The following is a 17,366-nucleotide window of genomic DNA, read 5'->3' as shown; positions in this document are numbered from 1 at the left end:
ACCTGATTGAGAAGCGCTGGGCTGGACGGTCCCTGCAGCCAAGAGAAGGCTCACCCAGACCCACAGTCCTGTCGCCAGCTTCATTTTTTGGAAGTCTCAGATCCCGTGCTGACAATTACATGTCCAAATGGCATATCCCCTTTCGGGCACGCGGAGGAGATCCTCCAGCCAGGCGCGCGTGGGGGCGCGAAGGGGGCAGGCGCGGCGCGCTCTGTGCACCGGCTCTCTGGGTTGGCGACCCAGTCCGCGCTCGCGGGTCCAGGGTCGGGGTCCGGAGGAGGGGTTGAAGTGTGCGCGTGAGTGTGCGTGCGAGTGGGAGTGTGCTCGAATGTATGCGCCTGGTGCTCCGGGGCCGGACTGTGCAGCTATTTCCCCGGGTGCGCCTTTGCTTTCTCGCTCCCTCCTCACTTTCTCTCTCTCTCACTGGTTGGTCAACAATAAAAAGGAAGGGGGAAAAAGGTTTCCAAAAAAAGTTGATTGCAAAGAGGCGGTAGGTTTCCGGCCTCTCCCCGCAGCAGGGCTATGTTCGGCTCCTTTTTTCAGTTTCCTTGCACCTCCAGTCCAAATCGGGAGGGAAGGGGGGCGGGGAAGCTTCTTGCTTCTCCCCCGATCCTGTCCTTCTTTTTCTTGTCAGCTTTCCTCACACTTGTCCAGCGGCTGCGGTAATTAAAGCTCCGAGCGTCATTTCCAGCGCTCCGCGGTCTCCAGCTGCAGCCCCACAGAGAAATTAATAAGACTCGGGAAAATAAGGGGGGTGGTAGGGGTGGGAATAAAACAACCCTCCACGCAACCAGGCAGGCTCTCCTCAGCCGCGCAAACCCCGCCCCTGCTCTGACCCAACTAGCCACGCCCTTCCCCCCCAAAGGGAAATCTTATTGGCTCAGCCACTCCCCAAAATCCTCGGCCTCCGGAGTTGGGAAAACACCTGTCAGGGAGCTGGAGCGGAGTGGTGGGGGCGGCGGAGGCTGGATTTAAAGGGCTCACTACATACCGAAACACTCCCTTTCCCGTCCTCTCAGAGGCCCTGGACAGCTGGCCCGCGAACAGACAGACCACCGGAGGGATGCTTGGGAAACGAATTTTTTTTGACAGAAGAGAAATCATCATTTACTCCATTGCCCCAAGGTGCTAATTCCCAAACAGGACTTTCCCTAGAAATACAAGAAAAGTCGATGTTGCTTCGGGTAAATTGCCTCTGCTCCCCCACCCCCTCGTGGTCCACACTTAGGAAGTAATTTAAGTGGAAACAGTAAGAAACTGGTAGTTTCTGCAGATGCGTTAATCTCTGCAGATGAGATAATGGTAGGAGAGATAGCATAATTGATTCCCACCCTCGAAAACTGACAGACACTAAGCAAAAATTTAAAAATCCATATTTGTAGAGCCACATCATTTGACATTTAGATTTTATGGAAAATGTCATCAAGCCTAAACTATTCCGTCTGGAAGAATTTAAGGTCGTATCAGAACGTAAAGGACTTCAACTGATTAGGCTTATTCTGTAGTAGTCAGCTTTAGGCCTCTTCCTTGTTCTTACTCTGCAGGCTTATGCTCCCCATAGCCATCATTGTCTGGTGTGGGAGTCTCTGAGCTTTTCTGAATCTAAAATATCCTGGGACCAGGTCATTCCAGTCTACATATCCATTATAGTTTTACAGTCCTGAAATTGTACTCGGAGCAGGGACCCAAATCTTCTGGGTGTAGTAGGTTATTGGTTTGCTATTTGCACAGGCATTCTGTGTAAAAATTCTTTTCTTTACATGGCTCCTCTAAAAGCAGCAAATATATAAATAAAATTATCAGGGGAGCTTAAAAATCAAGCCACCAGTGTGCCACCTCAATCATCATTTGAGACCTTATCCTTTGCCTCTATGCTCCTTAAGAATTTCCATGGAGCTGAGAACAGGAGGAAGAGCAGAAAGCTGGAGTCTGAAGCTTTGCCTTTCTAGGGCCCACAGCAAGTAAGAGGCCCAGTGAAGAGGCCAAACAAGCTGAGGCTGCAGTTTTAGCAGAAGCAGCCAAGGGCAGAGAGAAACTAAACTTAGAGCAGCTGATGGTGACTTGACCAGAATGGTACTGACTGCAATAGAGCCCTGTGAACAGCTCTTTGGAATTTTCTTCATTTCTATCTTTACCACCCGCCCCCTCTAATTTTCTTTGCTTTCATTTAATCTCACTTCAATCACCATTCTTTGTGTTCTTTTACTTCTTATGACCTCTCCTCCTTAAAAACTACTTCTTTTTAAAATATACATTCTACCCTATAATAACAATTTAAGTAACAAAATGTTTTCTTGAAAAATTTTAAATTTTAAAGTCCAGTGTCTCATGCCAATTATCTTGCAAGAGGTGAAGAAATTAGTTGTGTATTTTAGCATCAATTGTGAGGAAAAAAAGTAAATGGTGTGAACATTTTAATTTTTTTTTCTAGTGTCCATTGTTATAGTTACTCCCACACCGATTTTATGGTTTTTCTATGTCAGGAACTCTATATGTACCCTAATCTTAACCAGAATTTCTAAAATAACTCTTGGCTAAGGAGGATTTTTAATTAACAATCATTGGTTTAGAAAACACTTGGTCTATATTTTTGTGTACAGCAAACAGTTCATATGTGGTTTCCACCAATTAAGTTGGTTGGAAACCAGTTTAAACCCAATGCACCATAATTTGCATTAGCCCTTATTTTCCTATCTCTAACTTATTGAAACAATGATTAGAGCCTGGCCAGAGGTAATCAGGAGCCTATGAAATGACTCTACACTTAAAGCTCTAATAAAGCATCCTGCATTTGATGGTGACTGGTCTACCTAGTCATAGTCTGTCTCAGATGATTTGATTATGAGAATGAGAAATCTGGGGCAGTGGTGAACCCCTGTAATCTCAGCTACTCAGGAAGCTGAGGCAGGAAGATCATGAGATCAAGGCCTGGGAAATATAGCAAGACCCATCTCAAAAAGAAAAAAAGGAAAAAGAAAAAAAAGAAAGAAAAAGAAAATGAATAAATGTCACCTAGAAATGTAGACAGAAAGATGATACCCTCTGTGATTACCCAGAATGGTGAGAAAATAGAAGTCATACGCTAGAATCAAGAATTAGGTCTTCCTGTGTCCTCTATCATCTGATTCCCATCTCAAGTGAGTCATCATGAGAAAAGAACACCATAGGGAACATTTTCTACCTTACATGGGAAGGACATGCTAACTGGGTTGCAGCATGCCAAGATGGATCTCTGCATTTCTTCATTTTCCCATGTGTCTATAATAAAACCTTATCTATTATCTAAAATGTGCTGCTATTACTTGCAACCTGAAAGAAAATCTGAGTAACACAACAAATTATTTAGCAAACCACAAACACCTGAAACTATCTGCTGAATATCCCTTTTCTAGGAACTCTCCCTTCCCTTAGTTCTACATTTTTAATCTGGCTATACTTCCATAAAAAGACCACCTTTAGTCCCTGGTTGTAAGTTGGATGACTCAAAACCAAGTTAGAAAAATCAAAATACCTTAGTTGCTATTGACTAGAGGAGAGATGGATTTGGGGGCCTGGGAATGGAAAGGTTCAAATTAAGCTTTCACTGGTCGTTTTGAGATCTTAAACTCCAGACTGGCCTGTCCATGTTTCCTTCTGTGTAGAAATGACCAACATACAGAAAGAAATAATAATGTTGCCATTTGAAAGAAGAAAAAACCCAGATGGTTCTTGACAGTATTCAAGTTCTTCCTGTGGCTTAATTGTTAGCATCCCTATTTCCTTAAGTTAGTTCAATTTCCCTTTTTATTACCTGAAATTAGAACAACGTGATGTGAGAAAATAACTTTTCAATATGAGTGAGGTTGAATACGCCATCAAGCTCTCTGAGGAAGATATTTTGACATGGCCCATATTCTTCAGTGTCCTTTCCTCATCTCTCATGATTTCCCTTGATTGAAGCCATAATCACAACAGTGATGTCCTTGTCCTATGCTGCTTTCCCATATCTCCTTCCTCGTCATTTCTTCCATTAATAATAGAGTTCAAGGACTGTCTTGACATAATGAGTGACAGAATGTCTCCAGTGGTGGAAAAGAATACATAGAACTCAGAGTTCAATGTTAAATAATATCCTTTCATTGTCCCATAGTATCATTGTTCTTGCTAATCATCAGGTTGTTTTCAAGACTTCCCTAAAGATCAGCCTAGAGAATGCTGCTTTGTATATTTTGCTATTGGCCAAAGATATAAACTTGAATCAAGTATTGAATAAGAAAATGAGATCCTATTATAAGTCAATTATCTTCTCCTGATTCTAATTTTACTTACTGGCCATGATCATCTATCTCATTATCTTTCTAAGTTATCTTGTGATCGGAACAGCTCACTTCATATCCCTGTGCCCATTTCCTCATCTTTAAAGGAAGGGGTTGTTTTATCCAAATCTGACTTTGTGAGTCTATGCTTTACCATCCAACCTACTAAGAGGTTACAATATCCATATACTTGAGCTATTTCTTACATTCCTCCCAATCTTCCCAGTTCCCCATGCATATCTCTTCATCTGTGGCCACCAATACAGATATGTCTTACAGTATCAATGCTGGCTTGAGCTGTTATAATGAACACCACGGACTGGGTGACTGATACAACATTTATTTCTCCAAGTTATGGAAGTGGGGAAGTCCAAGATAAAGTTGCTGAGTTGGTTTCTGCTGAGGGCGCCTCTTCAGGATCTACTGATGGACTCCTTGTTGCTGAATCCTCACAAGCAGAGAAAGAGATTGTGTCTCCCTTGTTTATTCTTGTAAAGGCACAAATCCCATTAATGAGGACTGTATTCTAATGACATAATTAACTCTCAAAGGCCTCACTTTCAAATGCCAAAACAGTGAAGATTGACTTCAGCATATGAATTTCAGGGGATGCAACAATTCAGTCCATAGCAAAGCCTTTGAAAAATATCCATATAAGTTCACTATTATATTGCTGTGAGGTAATCAAGATTTGCATCATTACTCTTCCTTCAGTCTAAGGGAACCTATATTATGATAAATCTAAATTATTTTCAGTATTATGATGGTCAAGCAGATGACAGACACATGTTGATGGGTTTAACTGAATATGTGAAATAACACATTTTCTATTAACTCCATGAATCCTGGGATTCTCTGATATTTTAATGACTTTCAAAGTTTCAAGATCAAAATAAAAACTTTTAAAAGTCAAACATTTTAATTGCATAAATAGACACTAGTAAAGAAATGGTTTTCATTACCTCAGTTAATTTAGTATCCAGAAAGGATCTCCCCAAGAATATTTTGCTTTTGGTTAGTGTTATTTTTTTTTCCATGTACATGATTAAGTTTTAATTTTTTAAGTGCTAAGGAGGAGTGACTGAACATAAATATATCAAATCTGTGTTGCTTTTACATTTATTAATCAGTGTCTGCTCAACATTTTAATGGACATTTTTGGTTTATAGTAGAAACTTTAAAAACAATATCAGCTCTGTGGACATAATAATCTTTTCAAAAAAAAAAAAAAAAGCAAAAGTAAAACCTGTTCCTGTTGTGTATCTGCTCTGTAATGTTTTCTTAAACCAACTTTTGTGTCCCATCTAGCTTTTTCTACAGCTTTGCTTATCCAAAAAGAAAGCAAATTTTCACTAAAAAGGAAAGAGACAGTTCTCTTTTTGCATATCTATACATTTATAAATAAGTTAGTGAGGTTATTTTTGGCTATGATTATACCTGGCCTGAAGTCTGAATCAAGAAAATGTTTGCCAATTTATTTTTCAAATAACCTCTCAGGTTTCTTTCCCTAGTTCTACATTGTTAACTTTGCAAAGTGTTTAATCACGTTATAGTTAATACACAAATTAACCACAATTAAAGAAAAATAATATTTGCCAAACACCCCAAAATGGATGCTATACTGTATATGATCACAAAAAGAGTTCTTAGAATTTTTCTTGAACTCCTGCCAAACAATCAATGAAAGTAATTATTTAGAAACCATGTAGTTTCTTCTCAGGTTTGTAGAGAGATGGATGAATATTCAAAGCTTCAGCAAGAAGTTTCTAGGAGTTGAGAGAGTATCTTGAACATGTTGAGTCCTCATCTTTCAACATTTTAATAGTCCATCTCTTTCTTCCCTGATCAGTTTCTTCTCAGTACAACCCTGTTCCCTCTCCTTTGCTTCACCCAAACCCTATTCCCTCTCCTTTGCTGCACCTAAGTTTTCTTGGCACCTAAACTTACCGAGCCCCTCCTCACCTCTAAAAAATATGTCCTGAGGCCCAAGACATCTGGCAGTTTCTCCTCTTGGTCCTTCCCTTGACTGAATCACAATTTTCCACATTCCCAGTTTATGGGTCTCAAAGAATGCTCTATGTTCTAAGACATTTAATACTATGATTCATCAATGGAGAGGGCCCATAAACAGAGCTTCTGTAATTATTGAATCTCACAAAATACTATTTATAAAAAATGAAGATAGTGCAAAATTTAAACTAATCATATTTGATGATGAGCAAGAACCAACTAATAAAAAGATGTGTGGTGGTATTTATGTATTTTCTTCAGAAGGAAGATCATTAATGTATACGGATAGACTGACATTTTCCCTGGTGACATCCCATAAAGGAAACAAACACTGGTTGGCATATTTTGCTTCTGATGTCTTAGAGTATCATTTAAGACAAACATCCTTGAATATAATTTTATTCACATCCATCATTTGAATATTTAAATTGCTTATATAGGCTCCAAGAATATACAACAGAGACATACCCATCTTTAATAAATGAATAATAAGTGACAAACTGGATATCCATATGTAGAAGAATGAATTAGACCCCTATGTTTTATCACAAACAAAAATCAATCCAAAATTTATCAAAAAATGTAATGTAAAATCCTAATATAAGACCCAAAACTATAAAACTACTAAAAGAAAACAAAAGAGGAGCACTTCAGGACATTGGAATGGGCAAAGATTTTTTAAAAAATAAGACCTCAAAAACACAGGGGGTGAAAGCAAAAATAGAAAAATGGGATTATATCAAACTAAAAACGCTTCCTTCACAGTAAATGAAACAATCAACAGAGTACAGAGAACAGAATGGGAGAAAATATTTGTAAACTATTCATGTAACAAAAAATTAATATCCAGAATATATAAGGAATTCAAACAACTCAAGAGCAAGTAATAACAATAACAATAATCTGATTTCAAAATGGACAAATGATCTTAATGCACATTTCTCAAGATAAGACATTAACCAAGTATATGAGGAAATGCTCAAATTCACTAATCATTAGGGAAATACAAATAAAAACCACAGTGAAATATCATCATACCTCATTTAGAATGACATCAAAAGAATAAAAAAAATTATTGGCAAAGTCTAAAGAAAAGGGAAGTTATACATATTGTTGGTGGAAATGTAAATTAGTAAGCTATAATGGAAAATAATATGTAGTTTCTTCAGAGAACTAAAATATAGAACTACCAAATTATCCAGCAATTCTACTACTGAATACATGTCCACTGGAAAGGAAATAGGGATGGCAAAGAGATATCTCCATTCACATGTTTGTTGTAACACTATTTGCAACAGCCAAGACATGGAATCAACTTAGATGTCTATTACAAATGAAAGCATAATGAAAATATGGTATATACATATTCAATGTAATATTAGTTGGCAGTAAAAAAGAATAAAATTCTGTCATTTGTGGAAACATGGATGAATCTGGAGGACATTATATTAAGTGAAATAAGCCAGACACAGAAATACAAATAACACATGATCGCACTCATATGTGGAAGCCAAATAAGTTGATCCATAGAAGTAGAGACTAGAATACTGGTTACCATAGGCTGGAAATGGTAGGGAAGAGGGAGTTAGGGAAAGCTGCTTATTGGGTATTAAAATATAGTCAGAGAGGAGGAATAAGGTCTACTGGTCTATAGCATAATAGGGTTCTATTAAAAATAACCTATAATATATTATAAAATATTAAAAGGAAGGACTTGAACTATTTCCAACACAAATAATAAATGTTTGTGGTGATAGATAATGCTAATTTACCCTAATTTAATCAGTACATATTGTATGCATGTATCAAAATATCACAAAGTACTCCCAAAACATGTACAACTATTATGTGTTAATTTTAAAAATTACAGATGCAATGAATATGTTGATAATATGCTACTTACCAAAGGAATATTGCAAAAAGTGAGATATCATATCCTAGCAACTGATAATGTAGAACGCAGTGAAAAACTGGCAGCAACAATTTAAATTTTTTAGTAAGGAAAAAAATCAAAAGCTTTATAAAATTAGAGAAATATTTTTGGTTCAATGAACCTAACTAGTAAGTATTATTTTCTCAAATATACAATGTGTTTTAAAAACATGTTTGTTTTAAATACATGTTTGTATTATAATGTTTGTTTTATCATAACTGTTTTACATATTATATTGCATATTGATCATTTCTGGATTTCCATGATGAGCCTAACTTACTTTTAAAATAAAACCAATTTATAAACAATTGATAATACAATATGCAATTTGTGGAATGATGAAATTTTTCACAACATACTTTTTAAAATATTTGCTTACTTTGTTGAAAGTACTGCCATTAAAAAACTTTTGTGTTTGATGTATATTTTCCCCAAAATCGTATTAACAGGTATTATCACAATGCAAGGTATTGATATTTATTTTAGCTGATATATGCATGCTGACTATATATTCTCTCTATGCAGTCTTTTTGGGTAAACATTCATAAAGAAAAATGTTCTTTGTCTAGTCAAATACTGAAAGAAAATAAAACAATTGTGATAATTTATTGTTGTCTATTAGATAGAATGAGAAAGTATGAGAGGTTGTTTCATACAGCTTAATGTGACTTTGCTAAATGAATACTTTTAGACAAATGAAATTACTACTTGTCTTACTGCATTTACTTATCACTCCATTTAGGAACTTCTCAGCACACTGGAGAAGATGTTATGCATTACGCTGAAAATATGATGATAATGGTAAATGTTTTCTGTCTCTATTACTTCTTTTCAGAATATTTTTTCTAAATATTGTCATCATGTCTTTTTCATTATAACTCTTACAGAATTACTACTTGAAAGCATGAATCAGCAATAGTATTTACTACTGACTCCAAAAGTAATTTTAATTGTAACTTAATATTATTACATGTAAACATAACCTTGTCTTCTACTATTTTCTGTGAAATGTTAGCCACTGCCATATATATTTATATAAACATATATATATATATATATATATATATATATATATATATATACAATGTTACCAAAATTTTGCTTACTTTTATTTTCTTGTACTACCAAACATAATTAGTATTCTACTGTCTTTTTCCAGGTTAGTACGATGCTGACATTTAAAAAAATCCCAAAGTAAATATTTCTAAAGGAAATATGACCTCTTCCATTTACACTTTCATGTACTTTCCCCTGAAGTGTTTATGTTTTTTGAAAGAAAATAATTGTGCTCCATTTTAAATGGAAGGAGAAAGTAAAAATAAATTTTTTAAAGAAGTATTTAACATGTTTTAAAATACATATTTAGCACAGCATTTCACTGAAGTCAAAAAATAACAATGACAGCAAACTATTAATTACAGTCAAAAGACAGACTATAAAGGTATTATATTCCAAAATAATAAGCAGCAAAGAGATTTTTAGGTAGTTGGCATATTTCATGCATGTGTGCAAAGTATTATGCATCCTGATAAGCTCACCTGCCTGTTTTCTAAATATGGTTAAAATGAAGAATGGAAATCCACTACTAATGTGAAATTGGCACTTTGATTTTTTTAATCACATAAATAAAATGAACATAGCTGGTGAGTAAAAATAATTTCAAATATTTAAATAGGGACTGTGGCTCTTTCTGTCTATTAGTACACAATGACTAATTGTGCTGGCAAGAACAACACCTCCAATATTGGAAAGCACAAATTCTGCAAAGATACTGAGGCTGGTTCCCTCTCCCATGGCCTTCACTGTACATTAATCAGAAGTGTTTGCTATGCAAATCTTGTCATACAAAGCAATTATGGCTGTTCCTAAACTGACCTCATGTTTATTTATTACCTCAGTGTTTTACTCCCAAACCTTATCTGATCTTTCCCAACACACGATTTTTATATTGCTTCTTAAAGCCATACAACGGTTATTTGTAATTTATTTGTGCCTAGTAAAAATGAAGGAATGGTGGGACTCAATCCACAGTGCAGTACTTAGAGTCTGGATAATATTCTAATGACTGTTCATGCAAAGTATTTTCACCCTGGGGTCTTTGTTAGGATGAAGAGGCCCTTCTAATAGCTGGAGGCCATGATACCTTGTTGGGTCTTATTTTGCAGCATTAGCTGATAACTAATAGAGACTGTTAGCTATAGGACAGGAGGTGGGGGTGGAGGAGGCATAGTTTTATGGCAGGGCAGTTGAAATTAAAATGCACCAAAAATTAATTGCTAAGCATTTACATATTTTCTCAACTTTACCTGCCTTCGGCATGTGCAACTCACATAGAGGAACTGCATTTATAAAAAGAAACACTTTGAGAGCATAAATCCACAGGCAGTAATAGCATTAGTGCTCTTTAACTGGGCAATATTGTATGGCCACAGGAATTCTTATTTTGTGACTTCTGGTTGAGCAACAGTGGCATCCAGTGGCCAGATGATTGTTTCCATGATGAAAGTATAACCCGCAGTTCACACTATGAGAACAAAATACTCCAGATGTATTTAGCCTAAGCAAAGAAATTTGCTAGGAATAGCAAATCAAATGCCTCTGTTTCCAAAGCAACCCTGGATCAAATCTAGGTCATAAGATTCGGTTCTGATGACTACTGAATACTCTCAATCTCTCCTACACTCCTTAATAACATCAATATAATTGACTTTAACTGTCTACCTATTAGCTGTCTACTGTGTATATTCATGTTGAATTCATTAGCTATAGCCTTGTTATGCTAGAAAAAGTTCCTTCAGCAAACTGGACATTGATCCTATGAAAAATATCCCACAAAACAAAAAAAGTTATAAAAACAGCAGCTGATAGCAAGTGCTTAATATTCACTTTGTACAAAAGTGTTCTGATTGCCCCATGTGTTTAATATGACTCCTAATCGTTATACATAATCCATAGGAAGTACATTGTAAACAGGTTGGTATTGTGGTGATATACTAAACAATCCTGGACCTAAAACATTTTTGACCCAGCCCTTTGTGCTTACTTGCAAGCACAATAAATCCTCTGAACTTGATGCTATCTACCTCTCAAGCATTTACAAGGCTTGGGTGTGACTAATAATAAGCTTTCAGCACAATTTTTGGTTCAGAGTATGACTCGATAACTAGAAACAAAAGTTTTGCATGTAGACTTCCTGAGTTCAGGTCCCGGCTCTGGCACTTTTCAGCTGTGTGAACTAGGTTAAGTGAGTTTCATACTCTGAGCTTCAGTTTCCTCATATGTAAACAGTTTAAAACAGAGCCTGGCTCCTAGGATTATAATACATTTTAGATGAAACAGGACATTCAAAACTTTAAAACTGCCTGGTATATAGAAAACATTCAATAAATATTAGCCTCTGTTCAAAGTAACAGTCTGTATACAAAGGAGAGTTTACTAACTGCATCAGTAACATAATTTTTTCCTGGCTCTGATTATACCTTCCCTGAACTAGTCCCTGTCTATGTCATCTATATGATTAATGACATATATTTTTCAAGTGAGAAAAACATGATGAGAAATACAGGGTATGGAGATGGAATTTAATCAAAGCAAAATAGTAGCATCTAAGCAGAACCAAAAGAGGTGGGGAGAACTCTGATTCAGGAAAGAGGAAGTGAGGGGGAAGGAAAAGCAACAGCCTAAGAGAAAAAGTAGAAAAGTGCAAAATACATCAGAGAAAGAGAGAGGGAGGGAGGGAGGTGGGAAGAGAAAGAGAGGGAGAGAGAGAAAAAAATTAAAATATTGAAGAGGGAAATAGGCTGATATTTATTTTCTCAAAAGGAATTTTGTACTCAATTTTGTTAAGTAAGAAAAATCCGATCACCACCTGCACTTGTGCTCAGGCCTGTTTCATCAGGTGTAGCATCAGTAATTTAGAACAGACAGGAACTTATATGTAACATCATTGACAGCACTCCTGTTTCCTCCCTGCTGCCTGAAGATTGCCTTTCAGAGAATGTGGAGGGCCTCCCAGTGGGTGAAGGTTTCCACATTCCGCTATGCTGGGTAAGGTGCTCTGGTGTTAGCTGCTGCCCTCCACCTGATGAGGCTTTGAGTGCCCATTCTTTCTCGTTCTCCTCATTCTTCCTCTGCTTCCATCTTCAGATTGGATTAATCCTGTTTTCCTCCAGGATACTGCAATGAAACAAATGTTAAAAAGGAATAACTTTTAGAATGATTATTAAAAGTGTTCCCAGTGCTGGGTTGTTTTGTAGCCTTGGTTCCAATCCAAGCCATAGCTAGAAGCATGTTTGGCTGTAATAAAAGCCAGTGACAGTGGAGACCAGCAGAACTGAGAGAAGTCTCATTTCTAGAATCGAGTACAAGAATAAACAAACTGGAGTATGGATCAGTGGCAGGTGAACATGGACCAGTGGACCAAAGTGCGGGGTCCAAGAAGCTGAGACAATTCAATGAGAGTCATTGGCATTGTGAGACTCAGTCCAGAAAGCAAAGGATAAAGAATCCTCTAGGCCAAAAATCAAGGGGACATTCCTGGTCATGTTCAATACCTTGTCAAGTAAAAACTCAATATGGCTTGGCAGAAACTAGACTAAGGGAAGCCTAGTGTCCCAGCAGGACTAAGAAGTCCTCAACTTTACAGCTCTGTATTGTTCCATTGCTGGAAACCCACCATTATTAAGACATCCTTCATGTTACCCAAATCTGTTTACCTTTTTCTTTTAAATATAAATATCTTCAAGAATTGAAAACATTAAATCAATAATTCCTGAATATGAATTTATTATATCACATGCTTTTCAATATATCTATAAAGAGGAGGGATTATTAAAATAGGTGGGAGTTGCTGAACAAAGGAAAAACAGTGGCACATGCCTGTAATCCCAGTGGCTCAAGAGGCAGAGGCAGGAGGATTGCAAGTTCAAATTCAGCAATTTAATGATTCAGCAATTTAGTGAGGCCCTATCTCAAAATTTAAGATAATAATAATATCATGAAAAAGGAAAAAGGGCTGAGGATGTGGTTCAGTGGTTAAGTGTCCCTGGGTTCAATTTCTGGTACCACAAAAAAAAAAAAAAAAAAGAAAAAGAAAAGAAAAACAAGGAATTATGATCGTTTCACGAAAACACCATTTTTCTCTTTCAAAGCATGTTTTCAAAACTACACAGCACATAATCAGGCAACTGCCTAAGAACATGTTCAACTTGCCCAGTGTTTTTTACTTGAATATAGACTCAATTTTTCTTAGAAAAGCTCTCATAGATGTGCATTAAGTACTGGTTCTACACTGCTAAGGCTGTCAATATAGAGCAGAGTGAGAAATTGAGATGATAAAATGATCCCTGGCTGGCATCACACAGTTTACAACTGAAGAAATCTGTTTGTCTACATTACCTGTGAAGAAGACAGCCACCAATAGTGGCTACTCTTTTACCTAACAGAGATAGTAGTACAAAAACTTTCTAAAATGCATACTGTTATTGTCTTTATTTTTCATTTTATCTTCAGTTGTAGGAAATAATGCAAGCTTAAGACAATGCCACAAAGAGTTTAATGTAAAAATTTGCTGTATGGCCACTAAGCTTTTTTTAAAAACAACACTGCACAAATCACTCAGGATGGGGGTGCTGCTTCTGGGCCTTTCTGTACAATGAAACCTTATGCCAGGCAACAAAGAAGTAAGTGATTGTCTAAATAAACAGGCACTTCCCTTTGTAGTTCTTCTTGAAAGAAAAGTGGTTGTTATTAAGTATGCACTGTATTGAGTAGGGCAATTCAATTGGAGAGAGCTTGATGGTAAGGGAATTTTTTAAAAACACAAGATTCTTGACTACTTAGAAATAGAACATATTTTCAAGAGCATCTTGATAACAGGTTGCATGTGGGCTGTCAGCTTGCTTTATTCTATTAAAGCAGTCGTGATTCAGCATTCTTGGAAGAAAAATGGGATGCAAAAATCCTCGATAAATATTTTCAAAACACAAGAAGCATATTTGTTACACAGGAACAAATTCTGCTGTCTTTTTGTGAAAAGAACAGGCAAGAGAGAGACTATACTTAAAATTATGAGTCTGCATCTTCCTTTTTCTCCTCTATTCCCAAACAGCACAGTCAGAAGCCTTGACGTGTGATTTGTTTCCCTGAACACTCTCATTACTAGAGAGGATCTACAATGGATACAGTGTTGATATCAGATTTATTTTCAGGATTTAAGAGATGATGTCAGAACAAGTGGCAGGGCCACATGGGGCAACAAGTGGGCTGTGAAGTCAGCTTGTCCTCATAGCACCTATTGTCACTTCATGCATAAAACAATGGCCTGCCTATTTCAGAACAAGAGTGTGCATATGTGTGTTTGTGTGTTTGTTATTTTATTAGTGTATGAAATACTGCCAACAGAGTGACAGCTTTTTGGACTAAAATGAAAAAAAATATAGATAAACATAAATATATACACATATCTATAGATAATACATATATCATATTTGCATATATGTAGATATCTACATATCTTATGCAAATAGGACTATGTAAGCTATGTGTGGCTGAAACAATATTGTTTAGGACTCTTTATATTGTGACATTATCATTCATCTAAAAAAATCTTTTACATAATAAGGGAAATGGACCCTTATATTAAGGTAGATACCTCAACAGATTTGTATCATAAATGGATATTCTTTGACAGTGTTCCTTTGAGAGATTATTTCTTAGGATAGGTATAAAGATCCTGATTATTAAGAGAAGTAAAAGGAATACTGATTTAATGTTGGTACTTGGTATTTGCTACTGAGGAAGCTGTCTTTAGTCCCTGATAGTAAGTTATATTTCAAAAATGGCACGTCCTAATTGGAGGAGTCTTGGATTGAAGACAACATCCTGATGTAACTGGAAACCATATTGTTAAAAAATAATTTATTTCTTAACTTGACATTCAATATCAACCTTTAGATAAGTACACTATTATACGTCACATACATATAGATGGACAGATACAGAGATCGCTACAAAGATGGATAAATAGATACAGAGAAAATTTCTTAGTCCTTTCAAACTGCTAAAACAAAACACAAAAACCAGGTATTTTAAAAACAACAAATTTATTTCTCACAGTTAAGCAGGCTGAGAATTTCAAGTTCAAGGTGTTGGATGATTAATGTCTGGTGAGGAGCCATTTCTGGTTCATAGATGGCCCCTTCTTGTTGCAACCTCTCCTGGTGGAAGGGACAAGGCAGTTCTCTGGCACCTTTTTTATAAGGGCATTGATCCTATTCATGAGAGCCTCATGACCTAATCATTCCCTAAAGGACCTACCTTTTAATACAATCACATTGAGGATTAAGTTATAGCATATAAATTTTAAGGTGAACACAAACATTCAGGCCACAACTCACCTGTGACAACATAATCTCTGTGCTTATTTTTTAAACAAATTATCACATAGATTTTATTGACACTCTACCATCATAATTTTGAGACTATGATATTTATAATTTATTGCCACTGATGATCATTTATCCTAGGCATCTGCTATGCTAGGTGCTTTATTAAACTGCCACACAGGACACACATAATAGGGCTAACATCTGGAGTATTGCACAATTATGCACAACTATGATTTCCAATGGATAACTATTTATGACATGTAAATGCTATGTAATGCCTGATTAACTTGGTTGGTTAATATAAGGATCATAAAACTAATCTATGATTCTGCCAAAAACAAATTATTGGAGGCTTATATGTAACAAGTACCACAATCATCAAGATCAGTCCATTTAATTTCCCATAAAGGACACTTTTCCCATGGCCAGACATCTGCCGAATGAACAAGGCTAGCCCTCAGAGAAAGATTCTAGAACTGGTTCAAAATATTGCTAAGCGGGGTTGAAGGAGGAGATATGGGGGAGCCTCTCTTTGGGTGTCAACTACACCAAAATTACTTACTTTCAGAACATGTAAATATGTTCATTGCTTGATTTCTTCGTTGACAACATAGTAAGCTAAATTCATAATGTTGGCAAAGTTTCTGTATATAAACAGCTTAAGACTGAAATGACTTTGCATAAATGAACACTTTATATAACAGCTCTTCTCAGTTGCCTAACTGAAAGAGAAACAGCCATATGAACTGTCTTGTGGTTCCAGGTGTTGCTGTCTTCCTAAATAGCAGGAACAGATGTAGCCAATGGCCCTTTTGGCTCTTAAGAGCTGGTGTGTAATGAGTCTGGAGAGGTAGAACAGGGAAGAAGTTTGCACACTCAGCAAGCACACACCCAGAAAGCAGGTGCCTGACCTTAAGCTTTCCACAATGTGAATTATAAATGCTGTCTCGAATTTGGCTATTTCATCACTTAAAGTTATCAAAAATGCCCAAAGAGGGCAATTTCTTTGATGTCTCTAACTACTCAATTCAGTAGAAAATATTTATTCAAATTTTTGAAATATTTTTGATTATGTAGTCTGAGTTTTTTACACTTTGCTTTCCAAATCCAAGTGGATTATTTTCATTTAGAGCTACAGAATGTTCAGTTAATTACTATGAAGAGAAAGTGTTAAGGTCTTAACTGAAGTTAGAACAGTAACACAGTTTTCCCTTATTCAGTGAAAAATAGTCTTTCAAATCTTCTGCTCCAAAGCCAGCCTGATCCAAATTAAATGCCCCCCCAAACTAATCAACCAACAAACTGACCAACAAACAATCCACCCAGTGTTGTTCCACACACACAAAGCTACCACCACACACATCAAATGTCCCCAACCAAACAACCAACCAACCAAATAACTTCATACCCCGTCCCCCACCGCCAAAGAAACTTTTAAAAGTTCCTGGAATTAATAAAATAAGGAACTAGAAGAACTTCCAAGGGTAGAAGTGAATCTGAATGGATTTGTAAGCATGACCAACACAACTAGCTATTTTAATTTAACATTAGACAACCAACAGAAAAAAAAAAAGGTTACAATATAAAAATGTATGCTACTAGGGCTTGTTATTTCCTTTATTTAGTTTGATCCTCATACATAGTAATTAATATGAAATTTAACTTTATTTCATATTAATTATCTGGTAAGGAACCTGAAATCTTCATTATGACTGATTTATTATTGATCCCCATAAGGCA

At 36.3% G+C, this 17,366-nt stretch overlaps 1 protein-coding gene across 6 annotated transcripts in view; it reads right to left on the bottom strand.

Annotated features, from left to right (window-relative positions):
- Erbb4 (erb-b2 receptor tyrosine kinase 4) overlaps nucleotides 1–814 on the bottom strand; it is a 1,059,983-nt gene extending 1,059,169 nt beyond the window's left edge. For 5 of the 6 annotated variants that reach the window (XM_046462890.2, XM_046462893.2, XM_046462889.2 and 2 more), the window contains exon 1: nucleotides 3–813. In XM_046462890.2, the coding sequence (XP_046318846.1) occupies nucleotides 3–84 (82 nt within the window). In that variant the 5' untranslated portion in view covers nucleotides 85–813. Of the gene's footprint in view, nucleotides 1–2 lie in introns of all 6 variants that reach the window. The other variant, XM_058585185.1, reaches the window with a different exon arrangement.
- Nucleotides 815–17,366: the final 16,552 nt, after the last annotated feature.

The sequence above is a fragment of the Marmota monax genome, unplaced genomic scaffold (assembly GCF_021218885.2).
Source record: "Marmota monax isolate L192 unplaced genomic scaffold, Marmota_monax_Labrador192_F-V1.1 WCK01_AAM20220418_F8-fsc00136, whole genome shotgun sequence".
Taxonomy (NCBI): Eukaryota; Metazoa; Chordata; class Mammalia; order Rodentia; family Sciuridae; genus Marmota; species Marmota monax.
Note: the sequence above shows the minus strand (reverse complement) of the source record. Positions and strands in the feature narration are given on the sequence as shown.